Source organism: Protobothrops mucrosquamatus, unplaced genomic scaffold, assembly GCF_001527695.2.
Source record: "Protobothrops mucrosquamatus isolate PMUCROS unplaced genomic scaffold, P.Mucros_1.0 scaffold642, whole genome shotgun sequence".
Classification (NCBI taxonomy): Eukaryota; Metazoa; Chordata; class Lepidosauria; order Squamata; family Viperidae; genus Protobothrops; species Protobothrops mucrosquamatus.
The window spans coordinates 609,058-626,235 of NW_015386933.1; the positions used below are offsets into that span (position 1 = coordinate 609,058).

A 17,178-nucleotide genomic window follows, 5' to 3' on the forward strand; every position below is an offset into this window, starting at 1 on the left:
GAACAGTTCTATGAGCCACTGAATACAATGGTTTATTCTCCTGTACTTAATACCTATCTGACATCAATAAGGAGAAAGGATTCACATTATTGTTATTACTTAGGTAGTGTGAAGTCCTTACATATGTAAAGTCCTGAATATTTAAAACCATAGAAAAATGATGATGATGATGAAGAAGAAGAAGAAGAAGATTGTTTTATTTTATTTTAATTTATATTATTTTTTCAATACTAATAAATAATCGAGTCTTTTGTTTTTCTTATCAACAATTGTTGAGCATCTGCCACATAACACCCCAAACTTATTTGTCCATAAGAAAGACAAAAAAATCTGGAGAGTGGATGATTGGAACCTTAAATGGAATCCCAAAACATCTGGAACACCATCTGAATACTATCAGCATTGATAAAAATCATCATCTGTTTTACTTGGAACAACTTACATCCTGTGACGATATTTTTAACACCATCAAAAAACAATATCTGCCTATCTAAGGTCCTTGGGAAGTACCCAATAGGTGGATAAAAAATGCCAAATCCAATCTAAACATCTGGCTGAGTGTGCGAACAACCATAATAATTTCATAAAATTGTACTTGTCATAACATATGAAAGGATTTTTGACCTAGTAATTAAGGCACAAGGGCTAGAAAAGAAAAGACTGTGTGTTCAAGTCCTGCCTTACCCATCAAAGCCAGTTGGGTAACCTTGGGTCACTCACTTTTTCTCAGCCCAATTCCTCTCACAGGATTGTTGTTGTGGGGAAAATAGGAGGAGGAAGGTATGTTGGATATGTTTACCACCTTGAGTTATTTGTCAAATTAATAAAGGCAGGATATAAACAAATAAATAAAATATAGATGTAGGTGACTCATTTTATGAATATTTTTAATAATCCATTGCATAACTTGGATCATCTAACAACCCACTTTCCTCCACACTGATCCCAGTGTGTACGTATTTCCCTCAGATGATGAAGCAATATACATTCTATTAATTTGGTAAAACTGGGACTGAACTGATTCTGAAGAATTGTTGACCTAAAATAAAAGTCTGTATTATCCACCTATACTGTAAACAGCATAAAAATCACTAAATGTGACAACAGACGCTTTAAACTGACACCCTAAATAAACTAACTCAGTCAAAATTTGGTTGTTTAGCCAAAAGCCGTAACAAAGTATAGCCTTAAACAAAGGAGAAACACAAATACAACGTAAATAATAATCCCAGTCGCAGCATTCATAATAAATAACATTCATTTAAGGAAACTGAAATCTAATTTTAGCGATTGACATATGAAACGATGCAATCCTCTTGGAAGAAAGACATTCTTAAATATAGAAAAAAGAAATATAATGTTCCAAAGAACACCAAGTACCAGAGTAATATTTTTCTTTAGAAAGCAAATATACAGAATAGAACTCCAAAAAGTTCTGAGTAAGCTTTTGATTGGTCATGAAAACACAACACAATCTGCATTCATAAGCAACATTTTCACTGCATCCTTTGAAACTCATAAATGAAATTATCTGAGAACAATACATGGCATTTCTAATGCAGAAGCAAATAGAAGTCTTATGTCTCAAAATATCCTTAGTTTACTCACTCATCTCAGAGCATGTTCAACTCAGTTTATTCTTAAATCAGTAGACAAATTGTATGTAGTATAAGATGGCCAGTAATATCTTTTTGAGATATCTGATCACTTTCATTTTAGCTGTAGCTGATCTGTAAAAGGCCAAGCTGTCAGGAATAATGAAGTTCTAGTCCAAAACATCTGGAGTGCATCAAGTTGCCTTATTAAAGGAGTGTCTTCCTTTATAGCAGCCTGCTCACTTCTGATTGAAAGTATCAAAGAAATCCAAGGGGAAAAAACATTGTAAGGCCAATTTTATAGAACTCTCTCCCCACTTTATCACCATTCTGAGAATAAGCATTCTGAGAATAAGAATTTTTTCCCCAAAATTTCTCTTGGATGACATTTTTATTCTTTGTTTACTGGTAATAGAGTGGTATATACACTCCTGCTGTTTTCTCTCATACATCTCTTCATTACCCTTAGATCTTCCTGGCTGCATACACTTCCCAGTCTGAAAAACCCAAATGGTAAGATTTCATGATTTCATGAAGCATGGAAAGTTAGGGATTTAGCAAAACAGAATGAAAAAGATTGTATAGTGTAACATGTGACGTGTGCACTCATACCTTGGTCACCATATAACTAAATAAGAACAACACATTCTATCCAGAAAAATTGCATGGAAGTTCTTCTTCCAATTTTCTTTCATTGAACTGAATGAGAACTGATGAAATTTCGCCATTTGCTCATCCGTTTAATGAACGTTCACAGTATCTGTCAATTCCTCATTACTGAGACTGCCAAGTACTTAGCTGATGCTCTGGTTGTGTCATGCTTGAATTCTTGGAGCAGCCTTATCTGACCAGGTTATCTGAAACCTCATTCTGTCACTTGATTTCTATCCAGAACTATCCTGTTGTTTACATTATTCTTTTTTTTTTGCTCCTATTTCTTTATATTACCAATTGTTGCACTGTTTGAGAATTCAAGGAAGATACTAGTGCAATCAATGATGCTGACACACCCATTATTTTAAAGTCCGGTTGGTGATTTATGTAATTCTGCACTTGGCCCTGTTAAAGGAAGATCATTGGTTCTACCACTTACTAGAATAGTCATGTTTAAAGGTTTCTTCTCTCTCACTCCAGTTCTCTGGAACAGAGTCTTTCCAGGAGTTTGCATGGAATCAGATCACTTAAAGTTTTAAAAAGTACTAACAACATTTCTCTTTGCTGGGTGCTTTAAAACAAACACTTGTTCCTTTGATTGCCTAGAGATTAATATTAATTAATGGCATATGCAAGAGTGCTTTGAGTTCAAGCCCTTTATTTCTGTTATGATATTATAAGTAATTATAACGTTACAAATCGTATTGTTTAATTCCATGTTTCCACTGTGCTTAGATATTATAAGCAATAATAAAACTGCTATAATACTAACGTAAAAGGAAATTCAGATTTTTTTTTCTGCAGGATGTTCATTAGAAGCCTTGTCTTTTCAATACTTTGCAAAGAGTATTGCAAAGTGACTCTAACGTTTCTGTAACTGGATCACTATGAAAAAGAAGTCTGAATACAACATGGTACAATTCCTTTATAATACATCGTAAGAACAACTGCAAACAATCTCCCTTAATTTCAATCTACAAAGTTATTTCAGTGGATTATCTATTTCATACATACTGAGTAAAAGTTTTCTTTGAATTCTGTCTTTTCTCCAAGAAAAAAGAAATTCATATTGGATGCTGTTTTATTTGTATAAATAAAGTAGTAAATCAGAAACCAATTCTGAGGTATCCTTATTAATCTAATTCCAAAATGCCAGCTACTAAAACATACATGCCTTCTTTGAAGTGGCTAAAGATGCTTATTTAATCTTTAAAATTACTCATATGTTTGCAAGCTTTTTTTTAATTGTCAGCAGTATCTTCCCCACAAGAAATATTATTGTGTAGTAGTACCAGTATAGGGTACAATATTTTAAAAATATAACAAAAAATATAGCCTGTGTCCATCTTAACTATCATGGATATCCAGAGCCATTCTGCTGACATGAAAGGCTGAATGAATGAAGAGAATGAATTCTCTATATTTGTATTTTATGTGAATTAGTTCCATTTGTTTTTAATTATTGCAATTTGTTTAGCATATATTTTCCATACAATTCTCTTGCAAAACTCAAGGTGATATTAATAATAAATAATAAATAAATAATAAATACAAACTAATAATTGTCTTCATGAAGGAACTTAGTGCAGCTTTTACAAAATAATAATAAACTGTGATTCAGTGCAGGTACTTGAATGCAATTTCCATTTCATTGGTATTCCAGAAAAAGCATAAGCAGTATCATTATTTTAAAAATCAGCTGAAGCATGTTATTCAAATTCATCAATATCAGTTCTTTTAAGTACTCAAAAATATGTTGTAGTACTGATAAATCTGTATTGCTATTTTTTTATCATTATTACTAATTGTGTTCACAATTTAAATAGATGTTAAAACGACCCTTCAGGCAGAAAGAAACAAAAGGGGGAAAAAAACTTGCATTTTCAGTTTTGCGCTAACAAGAATTTCCATTTATTCTGCCCATATTGGCAAAACAAATAGAAACAAACTCTCTTATGTTTACAATTAAAGTTAATTCAAAACAAAAATTGTTTGCAGCTTGAAGCGCCTCAGTTTTAGGACTGAGCATCATGAAATGCTAAAAGAAAATATTTTGAAATAAATTGAAGGAAATGAAAACAGCAAAGGAGTAGAGGAAAAGATGGAGAGACAAATTATTTCCATTATTCTTAAGATTTTACTCAAACAGCTAAAAGTTGGAGAAATTTAATTAAAAATCAATGAAATTGATTCTCAGATATGTGCCTTCAAACCTGAGAGACCAAGAAAGAAACATAAATACAGGTGCTTCCATTTAAGTAGCTTATGAACTGTAACCAAGGAATCGATATTAGAGGTCACTTTAAAAAAAATGTACATTGTAAATTAACATTAATCATTTCTTTCTTAATCCAGTCCTCATTCAACACATTTTCTCACCATTAAGATATACTAAGTAGTGTTCTACTTTCATGCAAAAAAGGCTGCCTAAACAGTGACCACAGATACACAAAAGTAGGAGGCAAAACTAAAAAAAAAAAAAAATATCTCTTTGGTCTGTAATAATAATAAAGTGAATAATGTACATAACTTGCATAAACACATGACATGACATTCTGTTATTTGCCAAATCAAAGCAAACAAACGAAAAACAGAAACATGCTGGCATAATTTTCCTCTGTGCAACTTTGTGCTCTTTCTTTTTTTCCTTCGTGTATATATTGAGCCTCTGTGAAGATGCAGTTCTCTTTAAATCTCTAATAGGCTTGAGGGTGTTTGTCCTCCCTCCTCCCCTTCTTTCCTTTTGGCTTCTACAATGCAAAGGGGTACTATAGTCCTGAAGAATGGTTTCAGTTGTCTATCCTGAATGGCTGTCGGCATCTCTAGCCATCTAGAAAGGCTAGAAACATTTTGTAGGTGAAAATAGCCACTTTTTCCACGGTGGAGAGTCCATAAAACTCCTCAGAGCATCAGCCATTGGGACTCATTGAATAATTCATCCCTCATTGCAAGCCCATAATGTCTTTTCTGGGCCCTATTGTGAAGACTGTTTTCTCTTCTTTTCTCCTTGAATTATAAAAAGGGTGCCTTCTTTTGTCCATATCAAGCTGCTGCTAGCTGAACCTTTGTCTGGCTAGAGCTAAAGTGTGAGTTTCAATGGACTCTCCCCTCTTTGTTTTCCAAGTTCATCTCCAAGTGTAGATTGTGTATAGAGGGCTTTCTTTGTAAAAGCTGGAAAAGTTGTACAAATGTTTGACCAGCTCATTTGGTACTTTTGTCTCCTGTTCTCCAGGGCCTATGGTAGATGGGAAGGGCATACTTTAGAGGAGGACTGTCAGAGAACCTCAGACAACAAGTCGCACAGAACATTGCCTGCAGCAGGTCTGCCAACCCAGGCAACAAGTTCTTATAAATCTACTACCTATAATGCCAACAAATCTGGACAGAAGTAGATGGCATATCCTCCTCTTCATTTAGCCAGTGAATACAACAGAGACACTTAAATACAAACTCATGCACAAATATGTAGAAATTAAATCTATCTTATTTGATCCAGAAGACATTTCTACGCAGTTAAGTTGGCCGACATTACTTCCAAATAAAACTGATTTTCTTTCATTTGAAAAGTTCAGTTTGTTGCTGGATCTTGGAGCAAACAATGCATAGAGAAAGCAGTCAATCTTTTCAGAATCCTGGACTATTCCTTAATCTATTTACATTCTATAAGTGTTCACAAGTTTCTGAATGTTACAAACCAACCCATACATAGAAGCCAATTACCCTAGAAATAAATGGGCCTTATCAATCAGGTGACTGCCTAGAGTCTATTGTACAGCTATCATTTCACTCTCAAGTTTCAATTTTTGCGAAGACATTGTGAAAAATTGGAATGTTTCTCAGAAAGGCATCAAAATGGCTTGGGATAGAGAAGAAAAGTCTTGCTCTGTGCTTGAGGTATATTTCAACCATAAACACATTCACTTAAAAATAATTTCCACTGAAGTCGTAGTCAATGCAGCTTCTCAAATAGGCCACCACTGACAGCATCTTTGACTTGAAGCCCTTCGGGAAGAGGGCAGGAGCACGACCTTCTCCCAAGGATTTTCCTCCTCCCTTCCTAGCCAGGCCCCTTTTTATTTAATGACTTCAGCTTGACTAACCCCAAATACTGCCCTGATTTAAGGACACAGAGGGATGGGTCTCAACAGATCCAGCCACACGATTGAGCAACTAGCTTTTCACAAAGAATTCACACAAGAAACCTTCCTCTCTCCCCCCCCCCTTTGTCCAGCGCTAGGAGCCTTTTTTCTCCAGATTGCAAAGTGTTCACAAATAACAATTGTATACTGTGAGATCTGAAAGTTGCAAAAAGGGACAAAGAGAAAAGGCAGAACTGCATCCTTATTCTCTTGCAGGTATTTATCTTCCCTCTAAAGCAACATTTTCTATCACAGTTCAGGCCACTTCCCACTTCAAGTATGAGCCAGCAAGACTGCAACCCATTTTTCATACAATAAATGCAAGTAATTCAATATTTCTAGCATGGTATTTAGATGACATGGAATTATTACCTTCATCCCATATTTTTTCCATGCGTATTGGAAATACACTCTGAATGTCTGCCTTTCAGATCAGACTTCTACATGTTACCAAGGAAGTTCCTTCTCTCAAGAAATGAAGAACAAAACTGCTTTAACTCATGAGACTTACAAAACTATAATTGCTCAGAAAGAAATCTGAGTGGCTGCATTCACTAACTTGCCAGTCATAGAGGGCAAAGTCCCAGCAGTCTCATTGGTACAACACCATGCTAAGCTTGGTGGCAGTTAACCCAGTTTAGATATTCAGGAGGGAGAGGCAGGCCGCTAGAGTACAAATCCCAATCATTGGGTGAGTTTATTGTTGAGTATATTGTGAGAATCCAGATATCAGTTCAGTCAATGCCAGATACGTGTGTTATATAAATATTGCTATGTTTGATTGTGTGGGAAGAGGCTTATCCCCAGAAATAGACCTTAAAATTGCAGAAACCTTTACTTCCTAGGATGGAGAATCTTGAATATGAATATAATAGCAGCACATCTACTGTTACATCTAGAAAAATTAAGAAGTTAGCTTCCACTGATTGTGCTGACACATATTTACAGAGAAGCAGGCATAACTAATAAACTGCATTGTTTTTATGCCCAGAACTTGTTCAACAGTAGTAAAGTAACATTTCATCAATTGATTGATTTGAGTTCTATAGCAGCCCATCTCGACAACTGAGTCAATTTATTGACTGCTCCCAATAAATAACTTTCATTGCATTTAATGGAATATCCTTGCTGGATTCTAGACTCAGAAAGTAACCTGAATAAGAGAAAAGATCAATGAACTTTGAATTTTACTTTAAATAATGGCCACAATCTCACCCCTGTCCTCTGCTAATTAAGCCACACTGATTAAAACAGGACTCCTTAAAATCATGGGACAGCAGTCAAATGTTATTGATTATTGTTAAGATGCTTCTTTCCTTTTCCACTCAACTTCTGGGGCTTCCATCCATTCTAAGAACATCTGTGCTCAATATCTATATTAGGAGAATCTTTATCTGCTTAATTATGCCACCAAAAGACACATTGACTTCGAATGCACAAAACCAGGAAGGATATTTTCACCACAATGTGCCAGTAAGGCTTTCCTTTCCAAAGTGTGTTTCTTCTAGTTTCTAGTTTTAGAATTTCCTAAAGAAATCAAGGGGCATGATAAAATTTAATTAGGACTAAAAATCTGTCTAACATTAACTGAGATGAAGATTTAGGCACTGTCAGTTTCTGCAAATTTCTCTCCCTAGGTCTGGCGAGCTGGATTGCACAACTGAGGAAGTGAACCCTGGTCCAGGACATAATCATTTTTAAAGTGCCACTAAATTCTTGATTAGCACAGGGGTGGAGGAGGGAATAGTGTTTACTGCATGTAAGTCATCTTAATTTGGACCCTTAAGACTGACGTCTACCATTGACACAGGAGAAATCAGAGAGGCAGACAAATGCAACCATGCTTTTCAAACCGCTCCACTTTTCACCACCTCTGAATAGCTTTCCAAGCTGAGTCCCAAAAACTTCACCTCCAAGAGGCATTTTTTTTTGCAATCCACATCCTATATAGGTTCCCCCCAGAAAGTCACGGAGTTTCCTAAGTCTGGTCCCGAAATTATAGCCTCCCCTCCCGGTTCCAACGCAAAAGGAAAGGCAAAATCCACCAGATGCGCCCACCTGCAACAGCTGCCACCACCACTCAGGTAACCCTGCGACCTCTCTCACGACACAGCACAACTTTCCCTTCCCTCCTGCCCAGGAAGTCCAGCTCCGGCCCTCCTCGGTCTGGCCGGGCTTTTCTGCAAGACAGTCGCCCCCCCCCCTCCTCCTCCTCCCACGCCACCGAGTCCGGGGGAGGCGACCGCCTTTACCTCTTTCGCTGAGGATGCCGTCGATGCTATGTTTGGCCTTTTTCTCGCTCTCCTCCGCTTCCTTCCGCTCCAGCTCCCCTCCTTCTTCTTCTTCTTCTTCTTCCCCTTTCCCAAATTTGCTTCTCAAGATGCGGCTGATGGAACTCACTTGAGAAAGAAAGAGGAAAGAGAGGCGTGAAGCGGGGGAACCGGGAAGAAGCCGAGACTGGGCTCTGAGTCGCCCCTGGGCACGCGGGAGAGAACTGGGAAGACGGTAGAGAACTGGGAAGACCGCTGGGCACACGGTAGAGAACTGGGAATAACGGCTGACGAAATGGGGCTAGTGATGAGCCTTCCGATTGCAGTTTCCCGGTCTTTTATAATTGGTTCCCCCGCCTTCCACACACACACACACACACACACACACACCATTTCCGAGAACTCGAAGGGTTTTTTTTGCTCACACGCTGGTTTAGTTTGCCAAAGATCCTCCTCGGCTAGTTATTGGATCAAAGCACCCTCTGACTCGCCACAGAGCCTTGAACCCTTAAAACGACCGAATGGGTTCGGCTCTAAGCTCCCTTGACGTGTTCTGGCCAATGTACCCGCGATGCTTTTAAGCCACTTGGTTACACCCGGTCGTATGAACGAACGAACGCGGGCCCGAGAGGCGAAGTTTTTACCTTGATGTGTTTTACGATTACAACCCATGGGGCTCATTTATGGTTTTAACCTGTAGAGTCAGTCAAGGGGAAAAAATGTGTTTATTGAAAAAAACCAGGGTTAAGTTCCGTAGAAGTAAGCGAGCGACGGGAACGCAGGAATGGCAAGGAGGGGAAAAAAAAATCTACGCATTGAAGAACTAGGCCACGGGTAGGCAACCTTGGCTCTTTTATGACTCGTGGACTTCAACTCCCAGAATTCCTGAGCCAGCATAGCTGGCTCAGGAATTCTGGGAGTTGAAGTCCACGAGTCATAAAAGAGCCAAGGTTGCCTACCCCTGAACTAGGCGGATTCCCTACCACAGGGGGGGAAAAAAGAAAACCACGTCAGCCCCGAACAGCACTAGAACAACAGGTGCCAAAAGTTTGGTTTTGTTTAAAAAGGAGGACGGGTCCGTCACCCAAGTTAGCAAAAAGGGAAGGTTGGCATGCTTGTTCCTAAAGATACTGAAGTGGGCAGTGCAGTTTTGCAGACCTTGAGGAAGTTTGTTCTTAAATTAGCGGAGCAACAGCTCGAGGGAAACGCGATTCCTTCGAAGCCATGGCAGACGGCTGCAGCTCTTCTTCCAGGCTGCAGAACCGGAGCGACACGCAAACCTGTGTGGATCTTACCTGCATTTTGCCCCGACATACCTAACCTCTTTTGGGGCTTTCAGTTGAGTGACTTCTGCAACTGCCTGGACTAGTAGTCCCTGCAGTTGTTTTAGCAAGTTTTTGGAAGTGGTTCGCCATTGCCTGCTTCGAAAGGTTGAGAAGGAGTGACTGGCCCAAAGTCATCCATCTGGCTTCGTGGCTAAAGCGGGACTAGAACTCAGGGTCTCCAGATTTCGAGCGTGGAGTCTTAATCACTGCACCAAATTGGCTTCAGACAAGTCCTACTCATCGCTCTTAGAAAAATTGTCCTACCTATATTTTAAGTCTATTCCTTGTAGTACGGTACATGATTGGGTCCCTTGTAAGAATCAAAGCCTTTGATAGTGCGCAGGAAAAAAAAAAAACCGCCTTAAAAAGATTTGCCCTAAACTTCAAAAAACTTAAAGCATAATTATTTCCACAAGACAGTATTCTTTTTCAGAGGGGAATACCTCTAAATAGCCTTTATACTCTCCTAGGAAGAGATGAAAATGTACACGGGGTAACCGTTTTTTCCCCTGATATATTGTACCAGTAGGTCTTTGTTTCTTTTCAAGGATTGAGAGGCCGTCACCAAACAGTCCCTCCCGTTTTGTTTCCCTTAACTGCTAGTTAGTGTATGTTGGAAATTCTGGACCCAAACTGACGGAGACCCCAACAGCGCTCCAGAGATCACGATTCAGAAGGGATCTTGGCTAGCGTAAGGCAAGACGTTTGTGTTTGCTGTAGAGCCATACGTGAAAGCAAAAAACATACGTGCGAGTAGCTACGCACGTACTAACTGCGGGTCTGCCTCACAGTCCTGCCCCAGCCTTCCAGGAAAGGAAGAGAAGAAACGAAAGCTTCACACTATCGGGTGTTAAGTCAAAACAAGCCCCACGCCACCTAAAAACAAGCGCCCACGTGGTGGCTAACTGGATCACACGAATGTATAAATGACTTGGATAGAGAAGATGTGCCAAGAAGCGAAGTTCGGGATGCCCTCCGGTGTTCTACCCGAACCCAGCCTGCACCGCCTGGTCAGAACCGCACCGCCTTTTCGCCCTTCCCTTTCATCTGCTACCTCTAAAATAAAGCCTGCCCCCCCCGCATTCGCTCCCCGATGGCGGGGGAGAAGGATAGGGAGGGGGACACGCAGCACTGCCAGTAATTTAGCTTCCCCACCCCCGAACCCGCATCCCCTGGGCTTGAATGGATTTGGGCAAGTGCGCCCCCCCCCAAGGCCATCCGACCCCAGGGCGCTCCCTTCTGACCTGCGGAAACCGGCCAGGGCATCCCCAGTTAGGCTGGGGTCTGGTGCGCCCTTGGGGGGGGGACTGCGGTCCCACTTAGACGTCGGGAGCGACTTATTTCCAAACAGGGTCCCTCCCAAGCACACCCTTTTAGTACAAGGGCAAGACTAAAGCAAGCAATAAGGGTCCATTCATAGCCAGACTCTTCGGACCGAGCAAGAACGCGTCAAGGGTTCCGTTGGTGCCGGGAAAGGACAGGTAGGGTGCAGATATTCCGTCTGAAATGGCTTTCCCGGGCGACTTACCTGAAGGCACGGTGTTTCGGTCGCACACGCCGTCCTTCAGCAACTTGTCCCGGATCTCCCAGCTAAACATGCCTGCGTTGTCCCGCTTGTACTCCTCGATCTTCTTCTCAACGTCCGGCGTCGTCACCTGCTTTAATAAAAAAACAATCCAGAAAGGAAACAAGGTTTGTAACTCTTGGGGGACTGGGAGGAGAGCAGAGTGGAAGAAGGGGAAAGGGAGGGAAGGGGCGAAAGGAAAGAGACAAGGGAGAAAGGCATACAGTATATAGCAGAAAGGCGAGGCTCGGCGGTGCAGAGCAAAACAGCGCAGCGTCTAGGACCCTATCGGGACGAGTCTTGGTGCCATCGGTTTTGAAAGGGGAGCTTGGGACGCCTGCCTGACCTAAAGCACCGAAGTCAAGAATATGGTATGATTCACGGGAAGACCGTTTAAAATTAGCAAGACCCTCCCGTAAGGATGAAAACAACACTCGTTAATGCGGGGGACGGACAAGTTAAGAATCGAGAGCTACGCTTAAGAAAGAAGAAAGAAATGTGTGCTTTATTCTCACAAAAGGAGCCGAAGGAAAATAAACCGGCCCTCAGTCCCATCCCCAAAATATCCACTAAAATTAAGCGTTTCTTTTAAAACAATAAAGGTCGAATGCAGAGCCAAAGATGGGGCAGAGAAGAATCAACGCGAGGAAAAATCCCATGTAATTAATGGCAGACAAAATGTTACACAAAAAAAAGTTTCAAAAGTGAAATAAAGTTTCACTGCACAAAAGTAATCGCAGGTTTTTCCCCCAAAAAGGGAAAGCAGAGGCTGCATTTTCCTGTGTTCACGTGAATCGTGCAAAATATTATTTAACATAAATGACAGAACCCCCCTGTTGAAAATGAAATCGCCAAAATAAGCTTCAACTTTCACAGGACCACAGATGTGATACCTTACGTTAGCACTTAAGATTTCAAATCGCCCTTCTCTTTAAAGAGAAATGTGAGGGGAGAGGGGGGAATAATCTGTATATACATATCAAGATTATGTAACTTGTAATCAGGTATAATATAACCTTATTAAAAGATGAAAATATTTGTAAAGAAAAAAAAATCTGCTGTAGTGTAAACCTACTTCATAATTTGGCTGGTCATTTTGGTAACATTCTTAAATGTATAAATATATAAATGATACAAAATGTATGCAACTGCATGTCATAAACATTTCACTCCAAAGCAAATGACTATAAAGTAAACCACTTATTTCAATCGGTATTTATGTCCCCCAAATCTGTTTAGAATTGAGATGGAATTGCAGCAGCTTAGTGAAAACTGGATTACCCCCCCCCCAAAAAAAAAGAAAAAAGAAAAGCTGAAAGTATAGTTTCACTTTTGGCTCAACCCATACTTATTAGTCGCATTTGCTTGTACACTCACTGTACTGTACTGTATACACTGGGGCTAGTATTAAGTAATGATCTTAAGGTTGCATTCTTTGCTGGATGTCTGGGCGGTGGTTTTGGTTGAGGTCACTACAGCAGAAGCAGACCTCATTGCCTTGAGAAATGTGAGAGCATCCACAAGTGCCCTGAAAGGAAAGGGAAATCTTGGGCTTCTCTGGAATCTGATTTCCATGCTGTTTCTCAGAAACATTCCAGCAGGGTTAGTGACCAACTGATTGTGGGAAACACGCCAGGCTCACCTAATTTAGGATTGGGTGATCTACACAAATTCTCTGAACAACTCTACAAGGAAAAGAAGTTAAAAGAAAGGGTCGTTTTGCACAGCGACAAGCAAGGCAAGGAGCTTTAAGGCTAGGAAAAAGATATGCTCCGTCCTCACGTAAAAGTCCAGGCTAGGGGGAAGGAGACTGCGAATGCTCGACCCAGTTCAAGGCTGGGGGAGAAAGTCTAAGTGATCAGCAGAGGTAAAGGCAGCCCTGTTGATTTCAGAAGGTGCATGCAAGCTCTCCACCAGGTGTGGAAGTGGTTGGAGGTCAAGTTGCGTTGTTGAGTAACTCTGCTCTGCAGATCTGTTTGGCTTCAGCCTCTTTCCACAATTATCTGAGGACAGAGCTAAATCCGTATGGACTAAGTTTTCACAATACACTTACCTACAGTTATACCATTCTAATCCAGTTTTCAGTGGCACAGAACACTGAACAAGCCACGATAGCTGGGCTCAACTGACATGTCAGACTAATATGGAAACCCAATCTGGGTTTCAACATAGAGTTCTCCTCATGAAAAGTATCCTTCCCTAGCTGGATGAACAAAAAGAACTGCCACTAGGTTATCCAAATTGTTACTCCCACTCTATGCTCATAATGCCCTGCTAACCAAAAGCTTTGTCCTCATAGATTGGATATCATGCTAGGGACTGACAAATGGCATGTCTGTTATATTTTGCCAGGAAGTGAATACATTTCCTTTTTTTTTTTTTTTTTTAGAAAAAAATCAGTTTGTTTTATCGTAGAGAATAAAACACAGAATATTAAAACAAACAAACAAACAAAATGTACTCTGTGAGTACGTTTTCAGCCTGGTCAAGGGACCCTACTGACCACCCTCTACAATTTATAACCTAATTGGATCTCATAGCAAAACAACTTAGGAGTGTTTTTTATTCCCCCATATCTTCTTGCCCATTGGAAAAAAAACTATTTTTAGGATGAATTCATACGAATCAGTTAATAAGTAAGACCGGCATTATCTTGAGGAGAGGGGGTCTGTGGGATTTCAAACTGCTCATATAAACCCCCCAGAGGGACTGAGACAACCCAGAATCAAGAAAGCTGGAAGAAGAAGACAAGCTGAGATGAAGGTGGTAGACCTTCTCCAAAAGTGCCAGACTAACTGTATACTCTGCAAGAAACATGTCCTTCAAGCTAACTGAGCCAAGCTCACCTGTTCTCAAGTAAGGTAAACTGCCATTTTAGAGGATGTCTCCCCATCACCTGACTGTCTTCTGAGATACTCACCTTGGGTTTGCTGCCCCCAATGGCCCCTGGCCTTATGGAGCCGGTCTCCTGGTACCTGCACAGAATCTTGGAGACACAGCCATGCGACACTCGGAGCTGGCGGGAGATGACGCATGGCCGGATGCCATGATGGGCCATCTCCACGATCTTGTGGCGAATATGGTTGGGTAGGGGCCTGCCATTGATAAAAACACCTCCGAGCTGATTGACTCGGCCTTGGCCCAGAGGAGTGGACACTGGATGGAGGGAATATAAAAAAAAGTACTCAGATTGGGAATGAGCCAAGTACATCTAGATGTCCCTCCTGCCAAATCCCAGAGAAACGGGACAATGCACAGGACAGGCATATACAAGCATAAGAGACTAGCAGTAGACCTTGACTTCACCATATGGTGGGAAGCTAATATTATCCTGAAACTCAAATCCAAAATACTTTTCCTGGAACATGACAGTCACATATTCATAATTAGCTAAACCAGATGATTTACTTCAACTGAGGCTACTGAATAAGCCAATTGAGTCCTTAGTAGAAAGCAGGCAACCCATTTAGTTAAACTTGGAAGGAATGTTTACTCTCGGAAATTTCAAGTATAACTTATTTAGGAAAGTAGAAGATCTGTCTAGTTCATTGTTAAAATCCGACAATAATAAGTTATACTTAAACTTTAGGTCATCAGGACGTGACATGGTATTTTCGTTGGATGACTTTCTTAAGAGAGAGGTAGAGACTTTTGTTTGCTCGTTTGTTTTGTTCGCAGGAGAGAATTTATAAATTAAAAAAGTGGGAAATTGCTGACAGCACAGTAAGCTACTTTTATGATAAGTAGCAACTTGTAGTTGTCTGCAATTAAATCTCTGAGTGTACTACTTTGGACCATGCCTTTCTTCTATAACGCAAAAAAAAATTGTGGGTATTTGTGAATTGTGGGGTTTTCATAGGTAGGTCAGGGTACAATACTTTTCAATGTATAAATGGTTCTATTCAGAGAAAAAAGACCTGTTGAAATAAATGGCTTGAAGTCAATACTAACTTTGGTCTATGGATTTTACTTGGTTTGCTCTAATCATAGCTGAATCTCATTTAAATCCGCTATTATTTTTAAGGAACATTAGGATTTTAATCTAGGTTCTACTTGGATTTTAAAATGTAGTTAGCATTGTTCAGAAAAGGATATTGTTCTAGTTGCTGGACAGATCTGTAATAACAATACAGCTATTAATACTGCATTCATCTGAAACAGTGCAGTTGAAGACTGACTTGGAAAAAACAGATTTTAAAAGGTATTTTGCCAGACCATCTCTGTGCATCTGTTCCTTTGCTTATGTACACATTCATTTTCTACCAAAGCAATTTGCATAGTGTTGCTCACTGTTTGCTTTGCCACCTCGTGCACCAGCTGGCTAAAGATTTGCCACTTCTCCTGCGAGTTAATGACTTCAAATGTACACACTACCCAAAGAAGAAGATGTTTCACCTGCATTAATAAACAGGGCAAAAGAACTATACAACTCAAACTTTTCTACGAATGGGAACGCAAAGGATGCTTCTGCAAATTGGAAATGTACAAAACTGCTTTTGAGTTTGGGCAGATCCCTTTAATATTCTAGGTGGGGGGGGGGATTTCTCGAAGTTGCAGAAAGAAAGACATTGGACGGAAGATTTTAAAATCTTGTCAAAAGAGGGAAGTGGGGAAATTATAAGCTGAGTTGAAATAGTATATTTTCAAAGGAAATTGTTTGGTAAGAAACTTAATCATTGCTGCTATACAGCACTAGAAATAATTAAGTAGGTCTGCTAAGTCTTGTTAGAAGCAAGACTTCATTATCAAACTCGATAGGAGTAAAGAGAAGGCCTGGTGCTACGAACTCTTTTCTACCCAAAGAAATTTGTTTTTAATCACTAGCTGAGTTAGAAATGTAAGAACGCGGTTCCAAAATGGCTACGAAGTTTCTTGGCTCCTTCACCTGCGAGGTACGGAGGTGGCAACTTTAACCCATTATTTTCAGTGGCATTTAAAGTGGAAAAAAAAGGAGGGAAATTGGCCGTTGGAGCGCAGCTAATTTCTACCTTCTCCGGACACTTTCTTTCTTTTCCTTTTCTACAAAAAATACAAACCAAGTAAACTTAAGATTTGCAGGGGAAAAGTTGGGAAAGGGAGCAAGATTTGGAGCATGGGTTGTTGTTGTTGTTGTTTTTACAATGCTGCTATGTATCCCCATATCCCTATCCCTGGTTTGCTTCCTTGGAAGTGTGCCACCTGAACTGGAATGGCCTTGGATTTTTTTTTTTTCCATTGGCAAGGGCGCTTATTCCGAGAGCTTTCCTCTTTGCCCTCCTTGTTCGATCCGTGTGCGGAGAAGTGGCTTCTTCAACTCGGCCAACAAATTAGTTCCAGAAACGCACGGAGACACTCCAGCTCCACAACCAGACCCATTTCCATCGGCCTCCCTTTACCCAGAGGAAGGCTACGGGGATTGAAACAACCCCCCTCCCCTCCCTTTATTTTTAGCTCCCTTTTCCCAACTCTCCTGCTGCTCCACAGTCCTTACCTTCTAACGGGAAACCGCTGCGAGGATAATTCTGTCCCGGAGCTGGTCGCATCATCCTGGGGACAGCTCCACCCAGAGTTGTCATTTTAATGGCACCTTGGGCTTTCTTAAAACGCGGTTATATCCAAAAGAATTGCGAAGGGGGTTGACGGGGGGGGGGG

General features: G+C 40.5%; 1 protein-coding gene across 4 annotated transcripts in view; it reads right to left on the reverse strand.

The window, feature by feature from the left end:
- PAX3 (paired box 3) overlaps positions 1–17,102 on the reverse strand; it is a 91,012-nt gene extending 73,910 nt beyond the window's left edge. For 2 of the 4 annotated variants that reach the window (XM_015817856.1, XM_015817854.1), the window contains exons 1-4: positions 17,018–17,102; positions 14,468–14,703; positions 11,512–11,641; positions 8,641–8,787 (exon numbers count right to left, since the gene is read on the reverse strand). In XM_015817856.1, coding sequence (XP_015673342.1) covers positions 8,641–8,787; positions 11,512–11,641; positions 14,468–14,703; positions 17,018–17,102 — 598 coding nt within the window. Of the gene's footprint in view, positions 1–8,631; positions 8,788–11,511; positions 11,642–14,467; positions 14,704–17,017 lie in introns of all 4 variants that reach the window. The other 2 variants (XM_015817855.1, XM_015817852.1) reach the window with 2 other exon arrangements.
- Between the last annotated feature and the right edge of the window lie 76 nt (positions 17,103–17,178).